This window comes from Cygnus atratus, chromosome 4 (genome assembly GCF_013377495.2).
Source record: "Cygnus atratus isolate AKBS03 ecotype Queensland, Australia chromosome 4, CAtr_DNAZoo_HiC_assembly, whole genome shotgun sequence".
In the NCBI taxonomy this organism is placed as follows: Eukaryota; Metazoa; Chordata; class Aves; order Anseriformes; family Anatidae; genus Cygnus; species Cygnus atratus.
The window spans coordinates 76,346,880-76,370,282 of NC_066365.1; the positions used below are offsets into that span (position 1 = coordinate 76,346,880).

At 46.2% G+C, this 23,403-nt stretch overlaps 1 protein-coding gene across 7 annotated transcripts in view; it reads left to right on the plus strand.

The window, feature by feature from the left end:
- Window positions 1-23,403, plus strand: part of EXOC6B (exocyst complex component 6B) — a 293,888-nt gene that overhangs the window by 205,415 nt on the left and 65,070 nt on the right. For all 7 annotated transcript variants that reach the window (XM_035547430.2, XM_035547427.2, XM_035547428.2 and 4 more), the window contains 2 exons: window positions 3,446-3,587; window positions 15,300-15,373. In XM_035547430.2, the coding sequence (XP_035403323.1) occupies window positions 3,446-3,587; window positions 15,300-15,373 (216 nt within the window). The remainder of the gene's footprint in view (window positions 1-3,445; window positions 3,588-15,299; window positions 15,374-23,403) is intronic.

The following is a 23,403-nucleotide window of genomic DNA, read 5'->3' on the forward strand; positions in this document are numbered from 1 at the left end:
TAAACAATGGAGATGAAGTACCCTGCCCTCTAACGCATGGCTCCGCTTTTTTTTTTTAATAAAAAATGAATTTTTCCTACTGCTGAAGATGGATGTTGCCTGTAGATCCAAAACAACTTTGTGAAGCTGGTAAGAGCGCTTCCCAGTTCACGGATCAAAAGCTCAAGTGTCCGTGCTGCAGCAATGAAAACTGTTCTGATCCTCAGCTGAAGCACCGCGTGAAACCCCCACGTTAATCCCAGTTTTAAATTTGTAAGATGCTCCTAAAAATCTGTGAGATCTCCTCAGCCACTCCTCGTTTCCAAGAAAGCGTGCTAAATTCTTTTGTGTGCATTTGGAGGCGTCATGTCCAGCTGAAGCACGGCTCTTTTCCTGGCAGCTCCGTTTTCCAGAAATGTCTTATGGTTACAGACCCGGAGAGCCGGATGGTCCGGGCAGTGCAGGCTGAAAGGCTTGTGTGAGTCTGTTCCCAGCCAAAATATTTGTGCTTTTTGTGTGTTTAATGCACGCTGCACACCCACACTCGTGTGCTAATTGCCATATGCAAGCATAGTGCAATATGGAAGCATATTGCAATATTTCATCTGCCAGAACTTTTGTACTGAAGCGATGAGGGATGTCTCTGGAGTAATTGTAAATGAGGGGAGAGATTCAGGTAGGTTGAACGAAATGAGGGAGGAAATTCAAGTAGGTTGAACAGAACTGCCACGTGTTTTGGAAGCTTATCATCTTACTTGCAAGATTTGGTGGTGACTTGGTGGGTGGGGAAACCTGCGTGGCTCACGGAAGGGACCTTTCCACCTCCGTCTCCATGTGGCATCCCAAGACATTCAGGTATCTGCCGGTCTTTACGGAGGACCTCAGTTCTTTGTGTCCGTGCCCATCGCTCTCCTCTCTTCTGGTGGTGGCTCCCCTGGTGCCGACGCTTCAGCCAGGTCAGTGCACAGGAGCTCGAGCTCAGCGACCAGCCCGTGGCCTTTCTGAGGAGCTGGTGGTTTCTGAGCACCCTCCTGTCTTTTGGCTGGGGCTGCCTCTCCCCTCCCATGAGTCCTCCCACCATCATCTTTCCTTCACATCCTTCTGCTTCGGACGTTGAAACTCCCCTGGGACATCCCAGGTTTCACGTCTGCAGGTTCAGTTCTGTCTTCCTGCTCTCGAAGCCTGTGCCGCCTTATTCATGCATCATGGCCAGCTTCTCTTTGGCATAAAACCCTTTCTGTTCAAAAAATAATTAAAAGTTTCTGCAAGCCAAATGATGCCATCAGGGCCAACAACATCTGGTTTGGCCAGCCGCTGGATTCAAGAGGGTCTGTGCAGAGTTGTTAATGGGAGCAGGCGTGCACTGAAATCCGCACAGCGAGCAGCTCTGCTGGGCGAGGAGGATGACGAAGATGAGGAAGATGAGGAAGAGGCATTTTTGTGTGCACAGAACCTGCTGTTCAAATAAACGTTGTTTGGCCTTTCAGTTCTCATTAGCTATACACTGAATCATCCGCAGAAGGTGATTTCTCTCCCCAGACACGGTGTCTTCCCTCGGCGTGCTGATTTTGCAACTTGTCATGTTCCTGTTTGAAACCTGACCGCTCGAAAATTCGTGCATCCTAATTAAATAGCTGGTGGTGATTGCTCTTCTCCTGCCTTGCGATTGTTTTGCGATGGGGAAATGGAAGGCTTAGCGAGGGTAACTCCTCTTACCGCAAACTGCTCTTGTGATTCACAGCTTGAGATCGCATCTGTTCCTCAAAAGTGAAACGTAACTGCTGTAGGCCACAGGAAATGTTTTTAAAAATAAATATTTACTGACAGTACTCTCAATTTTCTTAGTAGCTGAAACTAATAACTGCTCGTGCTTTCCTAGTAAATATAAAGGTTTCAAGGAATTTAAGTAGTTGATACAAAAAAAAAAAAGGTGTCAAACATTTGCAAAATATTAAGTTATTTGGTAAAAAAAAAAAAAGAAAAAAAAGAGGAACAAAATCTTGAGAGCAACAAAATTGGTGTTACCTAAATATCAGTTGTTAATTCTGACATGTTTTTTCACCTGTAGCTTTCCAACAGAAAATAGACGTCTTCCTTTTGTCTGTACAGATACTGGAAATGCAGATAAAGCAGTTCACATTAATGAGGAGGATGGTAAAACACAAAATAGAGGAATTAGCTCTCCAGCAAGAGATAAACCTCAAAAGCAGACGAGGGGGGCAGGCCCCTGGAGGTGCAGGACCCGCTCAGCACCAGCCTGCTTCTTGGTCTGAAGCACCCTCAGGAGCAGCCTTTACGGGCAGCAGATAACACCGCTGGTCAGAGCTCCGTTAATCTTCTCACGTCTGCTTCTGATGGCGTAGGTCATGCTGGAAAGGGGACAGAAGCACGCGGCGTAGCCGAGCCGGCACGGCATCGAGCTGCCAGGCGCAGCACCTTTTACGCCCCGGGAGCGGGCAGCGTGTTCTTTTCTGTCTCGCAATCGCATCCTGGTGTCAGAGAGATGCTTCGTGGACGGCTCCAGGAGACCCCCAGCACCCGCCTGGTTCCACGCTCCGACCCCGGCCGTTCCCTCCTGCTGTTGGTGCTGTGCCGGGTGTCGGGGCAGCAGCTGCCCCGCAGGGCTCTGCCACGCGCTGGCACAGCCGGGAGGAGGCAAGCACTGATGGGTGCCTTCCCCCTGGAGCAAGCAGGGGCAGGATGCGGCCCCCCCACCCAAACACAACTCTGCGACACCTCCGTGCTTGGACGTTTCCTTCCCACCGGTGTCCAAAAGGGGCTGCACGGCGCTGGGAGCGGGCTGAGGAGCATCAGCGTGCTAGAGACGGGACTGGGGTTGTTGTCACCAGTGTGCCCCCGGCTCCATAGGGTGCACAGCGGGGAACACGCTCGTGTCCCTTACTGTGCAAAGCCAAGCGACCGCTGCTGGCTTTGCTGGTGGCACCGTGGATGCCGTGCAGCGTGGTGAAGGAGCAGAGGCCACTCTGCTCCCACGTGGTCGAGGCTAAACCAGCCCTCGTTGAGCAAAGCGCCCCTGCTGTTGTGGAACATGCAGAGATGCTGCTTTAGTTGCAGGCTGGAGCTTTGAATTGTCACTGCCCCCATGATTTTGACCTATCAACAAGGTAACTTCAGGCAGACTATGCACGATGTCAAATAAAATAGGGCACGTTGTCTTGTCCGTGGTAGGATGCCGTAACGGGAGCTGCCTAGAGCTCTAAACACCCCAAGGCTTTCCTGGATTTGAGCTGCTCCTGGGCACTCCCCATCTTCCAAGGTCTGACCCTGCTACTGGCAGCGTGGTCCTAAAAGGTGATTGATTCCCTTCAGAGACGATGATTGCAAAAGCAAGGTCTGAAAGCTGATGGGATGTGTTAAAGAGGGCGGACTGGAGAGTCCTGGTCCACGGAGCTTCTTTTCCCTGTTGCGCTCAGTGGCCTTAACGCGCCTCCCTTTTGTCTTGCAGGGGAAGGTGGCGCAGACCGCCTGCATGTCGGCGTGCAAGCACTTGTCCACCTCGCTGATGCAGCTGCTGCTGGAAGCCGAAGTGCGGCAGCTGACGCTGGGCGCCTTGCAGCAGTTCAACCTGGACGTGGAGGAATGCGAACGTAAGATGCAGACCCATCCCATTTCCCATGCTTCCCTTTACCCACTCGTGTGTCAGGACCCGAGCCAGGGCAGTGCTGTCAGAGCTCGCTGGTGCTGTCCAGGACACCTGGCAGTAGCTTCAGGACACAAGCAGCCCAGCAAACTCTAAGAGACCAAAGCTTTACTGCTCCTTTTTCTCCTAAATGCTGCATTGATGCTTTACAGATCATCCCTGCTTTTTGAATGTTTTTGAGTATTTTAAAAATATGAGGAGTGGGTAAAACATGAGGAGGGCTAGCAGAAATCAGTTCGCTTGCGATGGCTGTTTCAGAAAACAGTAACTGGCTTGTGTTCTTAAGAAGCTCTGGTCCTCTCCTGACCTCAGCTGTTTGTCTTCTTTATCTGCTGCAGGGAGCTTTTTCCCAAAGCCTGCCCTTTTAGCAAAGTCACTCTTACGGGAAGGAGATGCCTTGTAAGCAAAGTAGTTAAATCTATTTGGAGGTGTGCATGTGAGCATCGCAGGTGCCAACACCGTGCCTTGCGCTCAACCCTGCTCGTTTTGGTTCACCCAGCTAACACCTGAACGAGCTCTGAAATCCTGAGATTTCTCTCAGGTTGCTCATTCTCCTGCTGTCTGTAGGTGTTAACAAAATGCAGAACAGAACTGACAGAATGCCTCACTTCTTCCTATTTTCATAATTTAATCCAAAGCAGGGCTAGCACAGTTCTGCACAGGAACCTCCCTCCCTGATGAGTCTGTTTTTAAATGCATATTGAAGCTCAAAAAGGGGGCTGTCCCATACCACAGGTGATTTTTTTCTAAGGGCAGCAGCAGCAGCAGCACTGTGCAGTCCTTCGGTCCTGGTGGGCAGCTCTGTGATGTCCCCCTGCACCTCTGGGTGTGGGAGGCTCTTGCAGGATGTTTGTGGAAGGCAGACGTACAAATCGGGTTAAAAAAGTTGATGTTTGGACAGATGAGTAACCACAGAGAGATGAGGGAACGGCAGTGGTATCCCCAGGACGACCGGGAGCTGGGCAGGTCAGCATGGAGCCTGGCGGTGCTGGACGCCTGTCCCACAGGGACGGTCGGTCCTGTGCTGTGTGTGGGGCTGGGCCCTTTATTTTTGAGACAACAGCCATTGCTTTGAGCTGGTTTTTGTCTATTTGCCACGTTTTAGCCACATGGCATTTAAAATCTGGTGTATTGTGTTCCACGGCCGCTTGTGAAAATATCACGGGGCCAGAGGCTATGGAAAACGCTGAGCTTGGTAGGATTCAAGCAATATTTTAATTTTAGAGCAGATGAAGATTTTTTAGGGAAGTTTTTTCCAAATACCCACCTTTTTGGCTTTGTTTTGATATGGGGATTGGGGTGTTCCCTGCTCAGATCGAGATAAGCCTGTTCCTTGCAGTCTCCTGACGTGCTCTTTGCCCTGGTGTGGCTCCCATTAAGCCTGGTCCCTGCCTCTGTGGGAATGCTGCTGGAGCCCAAGTACTGGGGGTTCGCTCTTCCTATCTTTGGTAACTCCATTTATTCAGGGAAATCAGTTGTGGTGTTTTCATTATCACCTGGCACTTAACAAAGATATTCTGTCACCCTTTATAAAAGCCTCGCTAATTGTGTTCCAGTTAGACAGCACCAACAGGAGCTACTGACAGACAGAATCTTATTTTCGAGAGAGGTGACCCAGTAAGATTTCGTGGTGTTTGTAGGGGGGATTTTTTAATAGCTGGCCATCTCCTTTTGCTAATTCATAGCAACCTTTGCTGGGGAGCCTGGGAGAAGGATCGGTGTTTAATGAGTCACATCCAAAGTTTGCAGCTACATCACTTGTCTCGATGCAAGCAGGACCTTATTTTTCTTTCAGAAGTGCCTTCAGCCCCAAGTTCTGCCTGCCTAATTTGTGTCCCATCAGCGTGTCGGGGCTGCGCCGGCAGCAGCTGCGTTCTCAATCTGTGTCCGCACAGGGACAGTCTGTGGTGCTGAGAATAATAGGAAGCATTTGTCATCAGTAATAGTTTCCTTCTTTTTCTTTTGGCTGCAAACAGACTTGTGACCCTGCAGTTTTTCCGCCCCACCGGTAACTTGGGTCACTAAGCAGCATCTCTTCCCTGAGAGCCCCCGGCGCTAAGTAAAACGGATGACATTTAATATCGGGTTTAAGAGCCTGATTCCTTAAATTCCACGCGATCTGGAGCAATTGTTTGGCGAGGAGCACTCAGACACTGAAGAGCAGGTGCCGCCAACCTGGGCAGCCGGGACGCGACCTGCTCCACCCGAGGTGCGTCGCAGGCGGGGAATGGAGACAGATGTCACGGCTGTAACCTTCCTATCCATCACTGTCACCCCACTGCTGGCCGCAGAACGGGAAGCCCAGACAAAGTCTTTTCTTCCTTTACGGGAGCAGGAATGCACTCGGGTGGCTTTGCTGACACCAGGAATGATTTTTTACTTCTGGTTTTGAGAAGCAGTGCATCGAGACTTGGCTTTCCAGAAAAATCGATCCATAGAGCAGACTGTTATATTCAGAAAATATGTTTCCATTTTCAAGGGTCTACTTTTTTTTTTTTTTTAGTTTTGTTTTCTAATTTTTGGGTGCAAATCCCGTTGTCCTTATTACGCTAGTTGTGTATGTGGCTTTTATACCTCTGCCTCCAGCCCTCTTCGTCTCCCCAGACGCCCCGGCCTTACCTAGTTTAGCAGCTTTATCACATACTTATCTTATTTAAATAGAGTTTTATAGCTGTTCTTATCACATTTAAATAGGATTTTATAGCCGTTCTGAGCACGTCCAGCGGGTTCTCTGGTATGGAAACTGGGCTTCGGAATTTCAGTCCCTGAGTTTATTAGGCTTTTGTTTAAGTTGATTGTGAACACCAAAAGTATAAGCTGGTTAAGAGAGTGCTGAGAAAAGTTAATGAAAACTTAGTTGTGTATTAAGCATGGTCTGAAGGTGATGCAGATAATTTATACTGGAGTAGATATAATACACATTAGAAGAAAACGTGTTTCTGTACACGACAGATAGTAATTGCAGAGGTGAAAACGGTGATGGTTTAAGCTTAAGCCAAGACACTGGTAAATTAATTCTCGAGACTTATGGGTTCATAAAATAGTTTCTGATTTTTGGTTTTGCTATCCCATCAGCGTAACGAAGGGGAATGGCTGCAAAAGCAAGCCACAGGCTAAGGTTTGGCTCCAGACACAGGCAAGCCCGGGTGGTGCTGAGGAGGAGCACAAGCTCGTGCGGGGACCCCTTGCCCGCACAATAAATCCGTCCTCTGGAGCAATGTACTCAGCAGTTTTTGGATAGCGTTTTGCACATTCAAAGCGCTGCACGCACAGTTTATTCATTTTATAACCTTCAAAAAGACAGTTTTTGGAGAAGTGGGGAGAAGTAGTAAATTAAATAAACATGAGGAGCCAAATCCTGCATTTCTCGGTTGTGTGAGTAGTCCCATATACGTCAGCAGCATTTTAGTGTGAAAGAGGCAAGGAAAAACAAAGCTGCAAGATTGTAAAAGTCTGATTAGGCTGACTATGATGAGAGAAACGTGTGAAAAATGAGAGCTGTTTTCCTGTGGCATTATTCCCCTGGGGAAGCTGTGGAAACCCCGTTGCAGGAGATTCCTGTTGGACAAAGCACTAGAGGAGCTGCAGAGCAGCACTCCTGCAGGTTGGGGTGCCGGTGTGCTTTCTTCCAGGAAAAAGCTTTTGCCCAAGATATGTGTTAGAGGTTTGAAAGTCTTTTGGTGCAGCTTTACGAGTGATGTATGCGTATGGAAGGCACGGCTCAAGTCCAGGAAAGTGCAAAAGTCATTTTAAATTGTTTTCTGCTGGCCAGGTATTACTTGTAACTCTTGTTATTATTGCTTGGCTTTATATAGCTCCTTTTATGCAGTCAACAGAGATTCTCTCACCTCTGATTTAAACCTAGAGTGAAATAAGGCACAGAGGTTAAATGAGTTGTCCAGAAAGACACAGTAGGACACGTCTAATTATGTCTCAATTTAGGAGTGAGTTCTGGCTCCAGCCCAATGAGCCAGCTTGAAAAGAGAGGAAAAAAAAAGCAACTCTGGAGGAAAAAAAAAACACAAACCTAACACCAATATTTCTGTAAACTTGTACATAGAAGAGGGGATACTTTTTTTCAGAATAGAAATTTACTTTTTAAAAGGGGTTTGCTGTCTTCCAGCGTATGTCCGCAACCCAATATTTAATGGTGCTTTTTGTAATGGCTCCGTGCCTTTTCACCTCGGTTCCATACTTTGCTCTTTTTAGGACCTCCTGGTGCTGGTGTTTCTTTTTCCACATCTCCTGCAACTCAGAGGTAGAGGGAATCAAACGAAACGACCCAGATTTGGAGATTGCGACAGAAAAGGGAAAAAAAGAAAGGCGGCTGCTCTCGCTTTTACAAAAGTGTTTCACATCTATATAACTAATTCCAGCGGTGGTTGAGGCAGATTGTTTTTACAATACTTAGATCATAAAATAAGCAGTTCCATAATCTCTAAAGTCTTTTAACTGCTGCTTTATGAGAAATTAAAAGCGCCGTAAAATTATATTTAAAATTTCATTAAACTCCAAATTTTTGTTCAGCCCACTCATGGGTGTAGTCAATAAGAAGCCCAGATGTGTCAGCCAGTTTGAGGAATACTGAACCAAACACGAGAGCACGCCAGAATGTGCCTATATGGGTCCCAGTGCAGCTGTTTACCACCTCATTCTTGGCTGCGTTATCTGGCTCCAAAAAGTTTCTCACGCGGAAATCCCGTTATTTGTTCAATGCTCCGGCGTTTGCCCACGACGCTGTGGGCAGTCCTCTCGTGGTGAGCGTGGGCTGACAGGGTTACAAGAGCTGCCTGTTCTCCTTTAGTCCGAGGGTATCGTGCCTGGTGCTAGAGGTGAGCTCTGCCTTTCTGAGGACGAAGTCCCCAGTTTTGGGATTCTGCAACTGTGTGCTCGCTGGGATCTGTCCTGCCACAACGCACCAGCCAAAGCTTGAGAAAGTTTGTGCTTCGGGGGAGAAGAGGGGACGTTGCAGTGAACAGATGGAGAGGTTTGAGCAGATCACACCAGCAGACAGATCTCCACGGCACTGATCTCTTCAGATCCTGCAATACCTGGTGGTGGTATTTGTAGAGAGGACACGAAGAGCTTCTATTGTCTTAGTGGCTTGCAGCCTCAGTCAGGTTCCTCTCTGTGCTGCTTGGATATGTGGTTAAAAAGACAAGATAAATGCTCAAAAAGAAATGAAAGCTGCAGGTCCTCCTCAGACCCGGGGCCTGTACACAGGGCCGTGCTAACTTTGGCTGGCAGTTCTTACTGCCTGTGAGCTCCTCGGCCCTGGGACCTGTCATAGCTCCTGAAGAAGGATAGAAAACTGCATCCAATTTGTTGCGATGGCGTGAAAGACCACGACTGTGGTCTGGGTGGTGGGTAGGGACTCGTTACACCGCAGTGCTGAGCTGTTGGGGTCTGCGGACTGGGAGGACAAGGGCTGGTGATTGCGAATGGGCGGCAGATGAAGCCGATGGAAAAGCAGAGAAGAGGCATGCCAGGTTAGTCTGCCACCTGCCCTGCAGAGCCTGAAGGCAGTATCCTCTAAGCCAGGTGTTTCCAACCTTTGTTTCCAAAGGAACATCTTTGTTTTCTCCACCGATCCCTGGGAACTCGCAGACTGGGCCTTTTTCCAGGCCTGCCAGCTGCTGGCGGTGCCTGCGAGCTGCCCCATTCCCTGGCAGGACGGGAGGAGCAGATCTCCTCCTTCCCCACCTCTTCAACATTAATTAATTCCGGTAGTGCTCTCTTCATTTCCCTCAGATGACCTTTCTTAGAGGCTGCAGAGTACTCGCAGTGGCCTACAAAGTGACACCTGGTGAATTAGTGTGCGTGGAGGAGAAGCACACGACTACTCAGCTGAGAGCTCTCTGCTTAGATGCTGATGGGAGGTGTTTGGACAAGGCTCCCTACTTTATCAGTACTCAAGTGATGTTTGCGTGTCTGACTTGAGCAAACCCTGGGAGTCTGCACGCTGTCAGACGGAAAGGGACTCTCCACCCCATTTACTTTGCCCCTAAACTGAGACTTCTGTTTTCCTACACTGTTTCTAACCATCGCCTGATTTCTGCCTAATGTTCTCCGTTCATCTGTCCTGTAACCCAACACTTCATCTCCTTCAGCATTTTTTACCAGGATGCTTACTGATACTTTCCTATAATTAAAGTCCTTTGCAACTCACTTTAGGAAGAGAGGATGCCTCTGTTCACACCTATTTAAATGAGATGTTGAAAGTATGACCTGGATCCCTGCAAATCCACACCATTCACTTCCCCTTTGAACAAGTGGAAAGTAATGGGCCTCTCAGTGGGGTTGCCTGGGTGTTGGGTTTTAAAGAACTAGAATTGTTTAAAATATATGGAAAGAAACTAACAATGAGTTCAAAACCCCATTTACTTAATACAGCTGGATTTTATCTCCTTTCAGTCTGAACTAGATCAGACATTTTCAGGTTTGTTCTGCTATAGCAAAGAAAACTGACATTTTTACTACCTCGTCTCCTCTGCTACTTTCCCCTTGACATTCAGTAAGAATACTTTTTCAGTTTCAAGACCAAACTATATTAATTACTTTAGTTGAGGCAATTTTCAGAGCTCACTGTTTAACCACGCTGTCCCCAAGCTTTGCACCCCCTTTCCCTTTCCCACCCAGCATAGACACCCACCCTATTGGTACCTGCCAAACTTTGCAGCTCAAATAAGCTAAAGGTGAGCAGTACTCAGTCCACTTTTCCTAGTATTGGTACTTTAGTGAAGCTCAGAACTTCGTATCTGGTAAGAAACATCCACTGCACATCTTGGGTCTTGGGTTTGGGAACCTGTGTAGATCTGTAGCTTGATTCTGTAGACCTATCCTGTAGATTAGCAGATACCAATTTTCATTGCACACATTTCACACAATTTCATCTGAAGATAGCCATTTTGTTCTACTTGACAACATCTGGTGGCCCAGGAATGAGGAGTTGCTCTCCAGTGCTGAGGATGTTCCTCAGCCCCGGCTGCAGACCAGCAGAGCTCTAAGACCACCCCTCTCTAAGGCTCTGATGGAACTCCAGGCTCATCTTTGTTCCATCAGAGGAACAAATGCCAGTGACTGAGTCTTTTTATATAATCTGATGCTATTCAGTGTATTTTGGATGACTCTTTCCTCTCCCTGCAGCTCTGTGGAATATCGTAGGTGGGGATGAGCTTTGCTAATGTGACTTTTAATGGGGAACATTATCAAAGCAGGGCTGTATGGGAATGGTGTGGGTGGAGGTATAGCTCATATAAGCTCAGCAGAAGTTGTGAAGAGAACAATATGACTTCTGCCAAGACGACCTTCCTTCTGTTCCTCTTGCATACTGTCCTACCTGTCACTGCCTTCATTTTTGCCTTGTGAGCTTCTCCAGAGTCCATGCAAAAATTTGTTCTTCAGCTTGAGTATCCTCAAGGTGTCATTTTGCACCCCTGGGTGAGGAGCAAGATGTCCTGTTGCGTGACTTCTCTAAGATGGTCTTCCAAGAGTTTGTCTAAGGACAATGACTTTAAGACCTAGGTCATTCATCAGGGAAGATGGATGTGGTTGTTTCACCTAATACAAAAACTTGTTCTTGAGAGATGCAACCGCAAGTGGATGTTTCAGATTCCCCTCAAGAGGAGTGCTACAACCTTGATCCTGCAGGTCTGCCATCATAAATTATGGTGGTGTCATGTAATTTTTAGAAAATGTTGCCTCAAAATGATCTTCTGAGGAATAAATTAGCCAGGTGTGTTTATTTTAACCACACAATATGTATAAGACCCTGTCCCTATGCGCATAGCTGTGTACAGTTTACAGAAAGAGATTCCTCCAATTCTGTGTAATTAATTTACAGTGGATGTCTCTTTTCTTGTGTGCGTTTGAACTCTTTATTCTTTGTTCATTGTAAAGGGCTTAACGGTTCCTGTTCCTTGATTCTTTCATTGGTGAAATGTTTTGGAAGAGAGGTTAGAGTCCCTCTGTGACCTGCCCTGGGTGGCCCAAGCCTGTAGACCTTGCAAAGACATTACTTTTTTGGCCTGAACACAAGTCTCTCAAACCTTTAGCCTGGCTAAATGCTTTGTACAAACAGGCGCATACTGATCTGCTCTATTCTCTTGTAATTTTCTGCTCAAGGGGCTGTACTGTAGGTGGCTTGCAATGTTTGCCACTTGCCTTGGTAGTGGAGAAAGTACAATAAATGAATCCGACAGTACCGAGGCCAGCACTGTGCTTGGTTGTTCTGAGAAAATTATCCTGAGATCTGGTTGAAGAGATTAAAACCAAGAAGAACTGGCTGTGTCTTTTGCTCTAAAGCTCCGTTCTCCTCTTTGTTTCTTTTTTTCTTTAAGACATTGTTCATTTCTCCTTCCAAAATAAGTTTGTGGCATTGGTATGTAAAATGTGACCTATGATTACAGAAGGTACGGCTATTTTTGTAACAACCATGGGGTGAAGCATTGCATTCATTCCTCTTCTGGCTCCTTACAGTCAATTGCTCTAGCAGCTTTCTTGTAGCATATAAGCCGTATTCTTGATCTAATTTCTCCTGTAATACAAGTAATATGATCTCATATGTCATTTCACTTCTTGGATATCAAGTGCATTGTTAATACTGCAGAGACTCCAATCCATTCTTTTTATGGGAATTACTGTTCAAGCAAACGTTGGTTCATAAAGAGCGTGTTCAATGTGCTACCATTGTTGAAATGTGCAGTGTTAAAGGGCAATATTACTCCATAACTCCCCCGGTGTTGCTCCCCAAAGGTTGCTTAGTAGGAGACAGCTGAGGGTGAGCTGCCAACTAGCAGCCATGGCTCAGGATAAAATCCATCTTGGATTGCTCGTGAGCAGATGACAATAGTGACAAATTCACGAGTCTTGTGAAAACATTCAAGACCCATTCACAGGCATTTTCTCATGAGTATTTGAAATTCATGCTTTCGGGAAGATCTTAAATTTCACAACTCCATGTGTGCTTCTAAATAGATTCCTAGCAGCTGTGAAACCCTCACATCTAAAATAGAAAGTTCTTTTCAATGCAGTCCTTTCAGGGTTTCTCTTTTCCAGTGTTGCTTCAAATATAATTAGTAACATGATGTGACCCCCTCTTCAGAGTGTAGGACCTAACAGCTCAGCCAGCTTGTTGGGTACATCAACGTAGGGACATCAGTGGCTTGGAGCAGCCCGGGGCAGGTTCACCTCACAAGAAGCAGCTCAAAGGCTATTTCACACATCTACAAGTTTTTAGCTTCTCAGGTACGTGATTTTTCAACGTGGGGGTGTTTTAGGCTTGATGTGGCTTTGGGGATAATTTTTCCAGATGAGACAGTGGGGCGTACAGCGAATGTGTAAAGATGATTTATCCCTTGCAGATCAGATTCAGAAAGCTTGTGTTAGCCCTGCCTTGTGTGTGTGCACGCTGGTTCAGGCAAGCTACACTCAAGTTTTGTAGCAAATGTACATTAAGATGACTGTGCAGTTACAATTAATTAAAACAGTTTTTGAGGGTTAAATATGAATTCACTTTAGACTATTTGCAGCCTAAATATTGCAGTACTGGTCAGTGAAACTGACTGGAAGCTGAGCAGCTCCTGTCTCTGTCTGGTCCCATCCTGTGCAAAAGTAACAAGAAGTCCATAGACACAACAGTGGATGGGTTCTCCTGGCTTTGATTCCTGCTTTTGCTTTTCAAAATCTAAATGGTTACATACTTTTTCTATTTTTTTGTTATTATCTGTTTCTAATGGTAGCACTGGATACAAATAATGACTAAAACCACGTTTGTTAGTCAGTGTTTAGATTTTGAAACAAAACAACTTTGCTTTGACTTTGCAAAGAGAAGCAGTCTTCTGTTTTATTGTCCTGCAGCAGTCGTCACTTGAGTGATCACTGTGAAGATGAGTGATCGTTTCAGTCGTGGAGCTCTTCTGGCATCTGCACACATTAAAAAGCAAAGCTGTGAATGTCTGAAAAGTGGCCGCTGTGCCCCTGCAGCTGTGCCCTCTGTCTGTATTGAAGGATGTTCTCCATCCCAAGATTTTAATGGAAGGTGGAGCCAGAAAGCCGACAAATAACCCCTCTCCGATTTCCAGAAATAGGCAGTTCAGGAGCAGGTCTGAATTCCAACTAAATTCATTACTCTGCTCTTGTTAAAGCCATGGGGGCTGCTTAGATGACTGGGCTGCTGTAAGTCTTTTGAAATAGGTCTGTAATGATTTGTTTGCCTTCTTTTGTGTCATTTGCTTGAAAATGAGGTAACTTTTGAAAGAAGCATTCAAGAAATGGCTTGAAATGGCTTAGGATATATGGACAGAACAGGCTATATCCTCTAGTACCTTTGTGCAGTCATGGAGACAGAAGGGAAAATCCTCCTTTCTTATTGCCGAGCCTTCCTTATTCCTTAGTTTTATGGGAATTCTGGAGGGTTTGGAGGATTCCTGTATGGTGAAAACCACAATAGTTGAGCAATAGTAGACTTTGACGTTATGCAATGTAGAAATACGTAGGTTGTTATATATTTCCCTTCTCTTGTTCTTTTCTGCCACCACGCTCTGCTGCATCTCATGAAAACTCTCCATTCCAGCACGCAACATCTTCAGAATCTGAAGGAGCAGCAAAACTCTGCCAAGGGTGGAAACTCCCTCTTGAGTCTTTCATGATGTTGAGTTGTGGCTTCACAAATTAGGTCCCCTTGGTGATGAAAAGTTGCGTGGAGCGCAGAGATAAAGCCATTATTTCTGTAGCTAAAGAGGGTGAAAACTAAGTGAAGTTGGGCAAAATCAACCTTGGACGCATCTTCAAAAGGCGCACTTGAATATGTGCAGTCATTGGCTTCATGAGCGCTACCAAGTAAAAGCTGTTAAATGGCATGGAAGAACTAAGGTCCTCTAACATGTATTTGTTAAAGTCCCCCTTGGTGGCTTTAGACTTGGTTTAAATAATGAATTAGAAGACAAATAAATGACTTAAGTATGAAATTTTGGCCAGATTACATTGGAAGGAGGTAAATGTGGCCTTGAAAATATTCTCTTTGCTTTAGAAGACAATGTTATTCAGTTGTCAGATGTCTTCATCCAAAATAAATAAATATGCCGCATAATGGCCGCGATTCTTCCCATTTCGGGTGACTGTATGCTGGCAATAGCACGCCATACCAGATAATGCAAATAATCTGCTGCCGAATAATTAATGATGCGGCTGGGCATATTTTTTTGATGAATGCTTATGGAGCCTGGTGACAGGCGTGAAATTAGAAAATTCCTTCAGCGCCCTAAAATATAAATAGCTTTCGGAACTGAAAAGAGTTTCACAGCTGAAGATTTTATTGTGTTGAGAGGAAAAACTTTTCCACCCCCATCCCCCCCTTTCTTCTCCGCGAGTTGTTTGTCCATTCACAAAACAAATACTCTGAAGCCCAGTACGGCTCATGGGAATAAATTTCAGGTCGAATTAGTACAGTTTCCTTGCTGTCAGGACGGTGGAATTAATGGTGTTTTGATGACACGAATTTTGAAGGGCGAACAAAGAAGCTGAAGGGAGGGAGACATGACTCCTTAGAAGTGCGGTCCTCCTCTCCCCCAGCCTCTCTTGTCTTCCCTGTCATCCGTCTGCCAATCTCCCTGTCCATGGTTAGTTAAAGGCGCTTTTTATCCTCTTTTCTTTCCCACAGAGTTTGCCAGATCCGGCCCAGTGCCTGGGTTCCAAGGGGACACGCTGCAGTTGGCCTTCATCGACTTGAGACAAGTAAGTCTTTGTGTTTTTGTTTTTTGTTTTTCTTTTAAGATGTGTGACTGAAGACCATCAGGTCTTAAGGAAAGGGAGAGGAGGGGAAACGGCGTTGGTGATTTACGCCAGAGACCTATATTTCCCCCCCAGGCGCTCCCCCGCCTCCCCGCGCTCGAAGCCACCTCCTTGTTTAGCGCTCCGGGGTCCTGGAGATGGTGGAGGTGAAAAGGGCTGGTGGTATGGGGCCAGAAAGAAAGCCGCGCCTGACCCTGGCCGATGGGGCCATTGTGCTCTCATTGGCTTCTGCGGCCATGGCAAAAAGATAACTCCGCGACTCCGCCGGCTGACGCGAAGCAGGTGTTGCTAACAGAGAGAGCACTGATGCAGAGACCGCCTGCCTCGAGCACTTTTGTTCACAGATAATGCCCGGAGGGGCGTTTTGCGAGGGCGAAGGAATTTGCATTCCGGTTTGTGTGGGGAGGGTGTGCGCGGGGCGCGTTTGTGTCTGTCTTTGGCCCTGCTCCCCCGCCCCGGTCCCCTCTTCGCAGATGGCCCCCAGCCCCGAATGACAAAGTGGCTGTTGGAGAAGATGACCGTGTTCCACCCATCGGTGCCCACCTCTCAAGGGGCCCTGTTAGAGCCAACTTGACCATAGCAGGTACTGAGGCATTCGTAGGGCTTGGCAAGCCAATTGAGGGAAAGGGGCCATTCTAGCGAGTCATTTGTTAGGGGTAGAAATGGGCATTATTGATATACTAGGCTGGGGGGAAAAAGTGAGGTGGTCCTGTCATCTCTTGGCACCGAAGATGGATGGGTTGGATAGAAAGTCTGAATGAAGTAAGACTCAATGACTGATGCTTCTCTCCTATTAAAACAATCTTTTTTTGTCTGTTAAACCCCCCTGGCTTTGTCCCTCCTGCCATCATGATGCAGTGCCTCTTGTTTTCAGGGTTGACGTAGTTTGCATTCTGAAAACTTTCGGGTGCTGAGGGTATTTCTTAAATCTGCATAATCCCTTGTATCGATGATCTCCTTACCACTGTGACTCTGATTCATGCTGGAGCCGCTTTTAACCCGTAAGGGTTTGAGAACTTCTCTGCATCCAATTGATGTGCAGAGCAATCTGTCATGCAATGACACTTCTGCAGAGCAGCAATAAGTTTAATAACACCGAGACGCCGAGTGGTCGCGTTGCGTACTCGGACCCGTGAGTAACTGCCAAATCTCACTGCAGAATGGTCAGAACAGCTACATGGAAAAGGTGTGTGGTATCACTGCTACATGTTGACACTTTTATCTTCATTAGCTTCTTGGCACTTTATTGACTGCAATACGCAATGCACTTGCAACCTCCTGGGTATAAGGAAATGTGGAGGCTTTTTGGTTCTTTTCCAAGCACGAAGACATGAATGCAGGGATTTTGAAGAGGAAAGCTGTGGCTTTTTGAAGAATGAAATGCCTTAAAAATGCTCTGTGAGGTTCAGCTGCTCTGAGCCAGTGCATTAGCAGGAGACAGGGATATGTGAAATGTTTGTATGGTTCATAACTGCAAAACGCAGCCAAATGAATTCAGCGTGAGTGAGAAGGCTGAACAGTAGCCCTCGACAATTCTTTCTCCTCCGTCAAATGTTCTTTGTACAGAACATTTTCTTCTTTGTTTTGGAAGGCAGTCCCACCTTCTCCTTGCATTTGAAAACAATAGCTTTTCTTAATGTTGCAAGGACAAAAGGGAAATGCTCTGGCCCATTGAGTGTCAGGTGAGAACAGGCAGTCCTAGATGTTCTTCTGGATGGCAAGTACTGTACAGAAAATGGACTATGTCTTGTTGCACTGAGCAGAGCAGAATAGTCCACTGATCCCTGGTTTATTGAGATTAGCAACCACATGAAAAGATGAGAGAGTTCCCAGCTCGTCGATGCCCTGATCCTGTGACACGTAATGTACCATCAGACGCAAGTGAAGTTCCTTTGGCTGCTCTGGGGCTGAATGTTTCCACCACCATAGCACTTCTTGTCAGACCACAGCTCCAGGTGCCTGGCCTGGGAGCTGGAGAGAGCTGGAAGGGTGGATGGATGAAGGTACAGCAAAGAGAGGTCTTCCTTTTTTTCTTTGATTTATTTTTAATTTGTTCTTTTTAGGCGTGGTGTTCTTTCTCATTCAAGCCGCTGAATGTTAACGCAATGTTGACATAAAGTGATGAACAGGAAAAAGTTACCACCTGAAAGCGTTTGTGTTTCTGGCTGTTTTCCTTTGCCTGGGAAGGAACTCCTGCATGGTTGGTGAGAGGGTGTTTCCAACCTGAAATCCAGACAGACTTTTCAAAAGGTTAAAAGTAATTTCGGGTTTATATTACAGGTAGCTTTATACCTACCTTGGAGCTGTCCTGTCAATTAGTGTGGTTTTGCATGAGCAGGCAGAAGCAGTCAAGCTTTGCTGTGTAGGGAGGAAAAATGACTGGGCAAAAAATGCACAAAGTAGGGTGATTAAAGAGATTTCCCCCTCCCTTCCCAGCGTATTTCAGTACTGGCAACCTTGAGCTGCTAAAAAGCAATTCTAGATAAGAGAAAAAATTCAAAGTATTGTGGGATTAAGTTACTTTAAAACCAAAATTAATTCTTAGAACAATAAAATGTAAAATGGTAGAAGAATGCAGAGATTGGCTTTGTATCTCAAATACGGATCTGTGTAATAGAAAGTAGACTTATTAAAATGTTGTTGTCTAGGAGCACCAGAGTTCTTCCTTGTTCAGTGCAGCAGACTCAAATGTAAGATCCCTCTGCACAAAGAAAACCTTGATTTTCCCATTGTCCTCAAGGAAGTTGGGGGAAATCCCATCATTGCATGGTAAAGAGGAGAAGAGTCAAGCCCAGAGAATCAGAATTATAATTCTGAGCAGACAGTAATTTTAAAAGTGACTTTTCTTCCCATCCTGGGACAATTATAAATCCATAAATGCCTTTAATGAAGTGATAAAGTAAACCAAGTTGCATCTCAAATCCCTTTGTAAGAGCCCTTTTATAGCAAGTGTCTGACAGTGCTACTCAAATATTTGAGGCTTTACAAGGAAGCAATAGTTACTTTTTTCCCCTTAAAGTTTAAACTTTGCTCACATGTGCTCCTTGCTGTACGTTGGAAATCTGAAATAAAGTTGGTTCCGTAAATAACCTTGCTAAAATATGAAAGGCGCCTCAATAATCTGGTCTGCCGCATCTTTCTTTCAAAAGTGACTTGGGCCCGAATCCCGCTGCAGGTCCCAGTGCCACTGAGGAGCTCCAGGGGACTTCGGATCAGCCCGAGCCTGCACATGCAATAAGCTCACTGTGCTCTCCACAGCTTCCGGCCAGCTGGAAGTGTTTTAGCTTTTCATTTTCATGGGTTTATTATAAGCAAGATGGTTGAAGAGGAAGGTTTTATATTTGTCTGTGAAGTCGCTGCAATCCTCAGCCATGCTGATCTCTCCTAGAAGCCAGATCGACACTCGTGGCTGCCCGCCAAGGAAAATCTGTCTCCAGCACTCGAAGAATTTCACTCTGGGCTCTAGCGAGGGAATGTCTTAGCTGGATTAGAGCTCCTTACTGGAGGCCTCTCCGTCTGTCCAGCGGATTATAAATCCTGTGTGTCGAATTTCCACTGGAAGTGCAAACTTTCCGCATCAAGGGCGATTTGGAGAAGTGCGGCCAGGAGCCCTTCTTTCTGGAGGCTCACGGGTGTGCGAGGGAAGAGGGCTGTGAGGTTCCCCTCTTCTACTCCATCATTTCGCTGTTTTGCTTACTGGTTATAACTGGACGGTGCTTACGAATTCGAGCATCAGCTTTTCAAACGCCGCCGGTGAGGTAAGATAGGCAAACACTATCTTTGGGTGTGTAACAGCTGTTCTGCTTACCGCCTGTCAAACAGCAAACATTTTATGTGTTCTTTTTACTGTGTTTGAAAGCCAGTTGTGGTTACTGTGGGTTTGTGTTGGATGCCGGCCAGCTGCGTAATGAGAGGTCTCCGTCTGATGCATTAATTTTTCCTCTGATAGAGATGCTTAATAAAAAGAGCGTTCCCCTCAAGAACAGAATTCCCTTCTGTCCCTGTTCTGTGCCCCATTTGTCTTCCCCTCATACAAATCTTTTCCGCATTGTTCACATAGTTACTGGAGGGTTTTTTTCTTGTTTAGAAGACATGAAATAAAAAGTGAGGCAGGAACGTTGAGCCTTACGAAATGTGCACTTGTTCTATCTTAATTTCCCCCAGCGACTTCTGAATCTTCTGGCCCGTTTTGGCCATATTTGGTTGGTGGACTTCAAAGGTACAACTCCCCTAGAAATTTCTGTGAAAATATGAGCCAGGATATTGGAGAAAAGCTGTAGGGTGACCTCATCCCTTAGACATCAGAGAATTCACTGCATAGCTCAGGCTTGAGAGAGACCAAGGGGAGATCTGGATTTCTTGGTTCTACACTCATTTTTAAGGAACTGCAAGAGTGAACGTTGCATTGAGAGATAGGGTAATGCTGGTATTTGTGGATATCTAGCTTAGCTTCAACTATCAGATGATAAATGGGGTTCTTAGACTCCGTTTGACTTGGTTGTTGGCTGCTTTAAAGGCTCTGGAAGCTCAGAGTTGTGCGAGGTGAGCCTGTATTGAGGGAGATGTAATTCTGTCTCCTGCTACTGCGTGGTCCACAGCTTCAGTATCCAGTCCCAAGCATGGTGGCTGAGGGGAAGCCCTTGCAAATTTGGGCTGAAGGGCCAAGACCAAATGGGTGTGTGCCTTGAGGTGACGCTACAAGGCTCTGGCCACCTCTCTACTCTTTTAATGGTAGGAGGATGGAGACAGTCTCTCCAAGAGTTTCAAGGCAATATCCAGGCCACCTGCAGGTTTGTTCCCACTAGGCAGGAAGCCCTGGGTTGTTGGGTTGTTGTTTTTTTTTAAAACTTATTTTTTTATTTTGCAATTAGATGTGGTTTTCCTGCCCTGTAAAGTTTAAGGAGATATCTGAAGAGCAGTGTGAAAGCAAGACATTGGGTGAACTTGGAGCCCATCCTGAGCCTGCTGAGATAGGGACTGCCAGTCCCACGAGAGTGCAGTGGTGTGGAGAGAAGTTCGTTAGGTGTAAAACTGGTTTGGCTAAGTTTTCCCCACTTGTTTTGCTGGTAGATGCAATAGAAGTTGGAAATCGTATTAGAGGGAGGATCAATTAAGTTAAACATCTCAGCAAGATGTCTCTTTTTCACATGTACTTGCTTGCGTCTTTGAAGCACGGGTTTCTGTCGTAAGAGCAGTTGCAGATGGAATAGCTGCGGCTTTAATCGTTGGATGCAGCAAGGCAGAGATGAAAAGGTGACTCACTGGTTTCATCTAATCTACTTCCTTGACAATTGCTTTTTTCCATCGCCAAAGCGTTCTGCAGGCTGCCGACCGCCTGGCCCACTACCTCGCCCGTCTTTGTCCTTGCGCTTGCCTGGTTCACACAAACGCCCATTGCACTGCTCTGGTTGAGGACTGCATCGTGGGGGATCTACACCCTAATTTTCTGAGGAGCAGTCTTCTACATTTCGGTTTCTGGTCATCTGTAGTGCCCAGTGCCCTTTTACCAACCCTCGGGTAGAAGAAACCATCTGCATTTTACATCTCACTTAACTTACAGTCCCCTTTTAACTGCACCCTCTCTCGGTTTTACTGTGTATTCTGTCCTTGCTTAATAGCACTGACTTTAATTATTTAACCATTGCTCCATGGCCTCAGCACCCTGTTCTCTCCAGCTCAGCTCTCTGCAGAGCTGTGGTGGCTCTTGGGAGCCATCCTGCGTGTGCCCTGCCTGGAGCTGCCTTCCAAGCGGTGTCAAGCGAGATGTTGGATTCTATTAATCTTTCATTGCGAATGTTACCTCGTTCCCGTGCAGTAAGGAAACGAGGTGTGAAGACACATGTTCCAGTTGCAGCCTTAATTCTTAATTACCCGTCAGTGATGGGTTTGAGCTAGTTTTATCATTACCCTTAAATACAGGTTTTTGCTGTTAAGATCATATCTCTAGGCTGTTAATTACTTTTGCTGCTCCTCTCCAAATTCCCTCCACAGATTGGTATCTTCAGATAATGCATCAACCATTATTAATCATGTTCATTACGGTAGTGCCTACAGGCCGACTAAGAACTGCCCATTTTGCTGGTTCTTGTGCAAACACGAAGAACTGCAGAGTCTAAACAGATGAGGGAGACCAGAAGGGGCAGGCTAAATGTGTCTGACTTGGAGCCGAACACACTGCTGCCGATGAAATGGTATTTTGTTTAGTAATACCCATGACTGTGATAAATGCTTTTCCAGGCATCCAGCAGCCATAGCCACATCAGCTTCTCAGAAGTGGAGATACCATCGCCTTCATCCTCTGTCACACCTCTCTACTTACACAGACTCAAATTAGGCTGGTTTTTCTAAACGCCAAATTGCCCGTGGAAACCAATTTCAAAACTGTAGTCTGCTGTTAATTTATGGTGGACCTCAGTGCTGTCCAGGCCGCTTCAGCATCATGCTGAGTTTCCTCTCAAAAGTTATCTGCATGGGGTAATAAAATGATATTGTTAACAAAATAAGGCTTGTACACTAGCTTGATCTCTCAAGAAATGCCTGGGTTTGTTTTCCAAATCCGTATCTGAAATGAAATTGTTTGGTTTTGAAAATGTTTGTTGTAATCACTTGGTGGAAAGAAGTAGTTTGCGTGCTGTCACTCGTTTATTAAGGCCCATTTAAAACCTTGTGAATTTAACATACTCGTATTGTATGAGTCGCATGCTCTATGCAGGGTGGAGCTGGCCAGGTCCTTCAGTTCAGGTTGTCTGGAAGCCGGAGAGATGAAAGAAACCTGCTGTGGTGAGACGTAGTACCTGTTTCACTTGTGAGCAAGGCGTGACCATAGCTTCAGCCCCTAAACTGTGGGAATTCACATGAGTACATGGGATCTCTTGCTGTGTCACTGCTTGCGCTCCGAATCCCTTTCCATTTCCATTCGTCAGGGTGTTCAGGTGTTTGTGCCCATCCCTCCTTGTCCTCATATCTCCCTTACCCTAGGAAACTTGGAAGAGGTGAAGAAACAGAAAGATAAGATGAATGGGATGACTCAAAAAACCAAAAGCTAACAAACAAACCCCCGCAGATGTTTCGTGATGGGCCTTTTTTTCTTTAATCTTGCTTCGTGCTGTGATCCTTCTTCCTGGCTGTTAGCACCATCCACTTTAACCTCTGTTGGTAGCACCCTGGGGAACAAAGTGCTGTCTCTTTTCTGCTAACCGCTTGGACATTGACTAAAATCTCTCTCAGAGCAGTTAGGACACATCTAAGAAGGAACGAGATGGTTTGTAAGATGTGGTGCTACCTCCTAAAGCTCCAGCTGGATGCCAGCACGTGGGCATTTCCTGCAGCTCCGGTGCTGCCTGGTGCATCCAGAGCAGGCATCAGGAAGGGTGATCCGTACTGGGGACCCGTCAAAGGTGACACAGAGGCATTTCTTTGTCCACTCTGGTGCATCCTTGTGTGCATGGCCATGGAGATGTGCTCAGACCTGGATCGTTGGGCAGGCATTGCCCAGGGAACTGAGCGAGAATCCCCTGGGCTGCAGCTAACCCGCTGCAAGAGGACCGGGGAGGACATTCCAGTGGCTTGGCCAAACCACTGTTTTTCTTGCTTGTTAGGCTCAGGGTATGTTTTTTTTTTTAGTGCCTAAAACCCACCAGTATTTGAAAAGGGCACATTAAGTAATTTATTTATTTTTGAATCAGTGTTAAATGTCTGACTCACAAAGGAAGGCTGGTTCAAAGTTTGTGCTGAAAATCCAGGCTGCTGCTCGCTGGGCTCTGCAGAGGGGGAATGCGGAGAGGGAAAGACGCACAAAGGCATGAGCTCAGAGCGGATTTAGAGCCTTAACTCTGATTTTTCTTGCTTTGGTGAGTTTCAGCTAGTCTTAGTGTTACTTTAAACATACCCTTTTGTAGTTCAATTATATTAAAATCACACAGATCCCTCGTCCGTTCGGCTGCTCCAGCTCCGTCAGAATCCATCACTCTTGA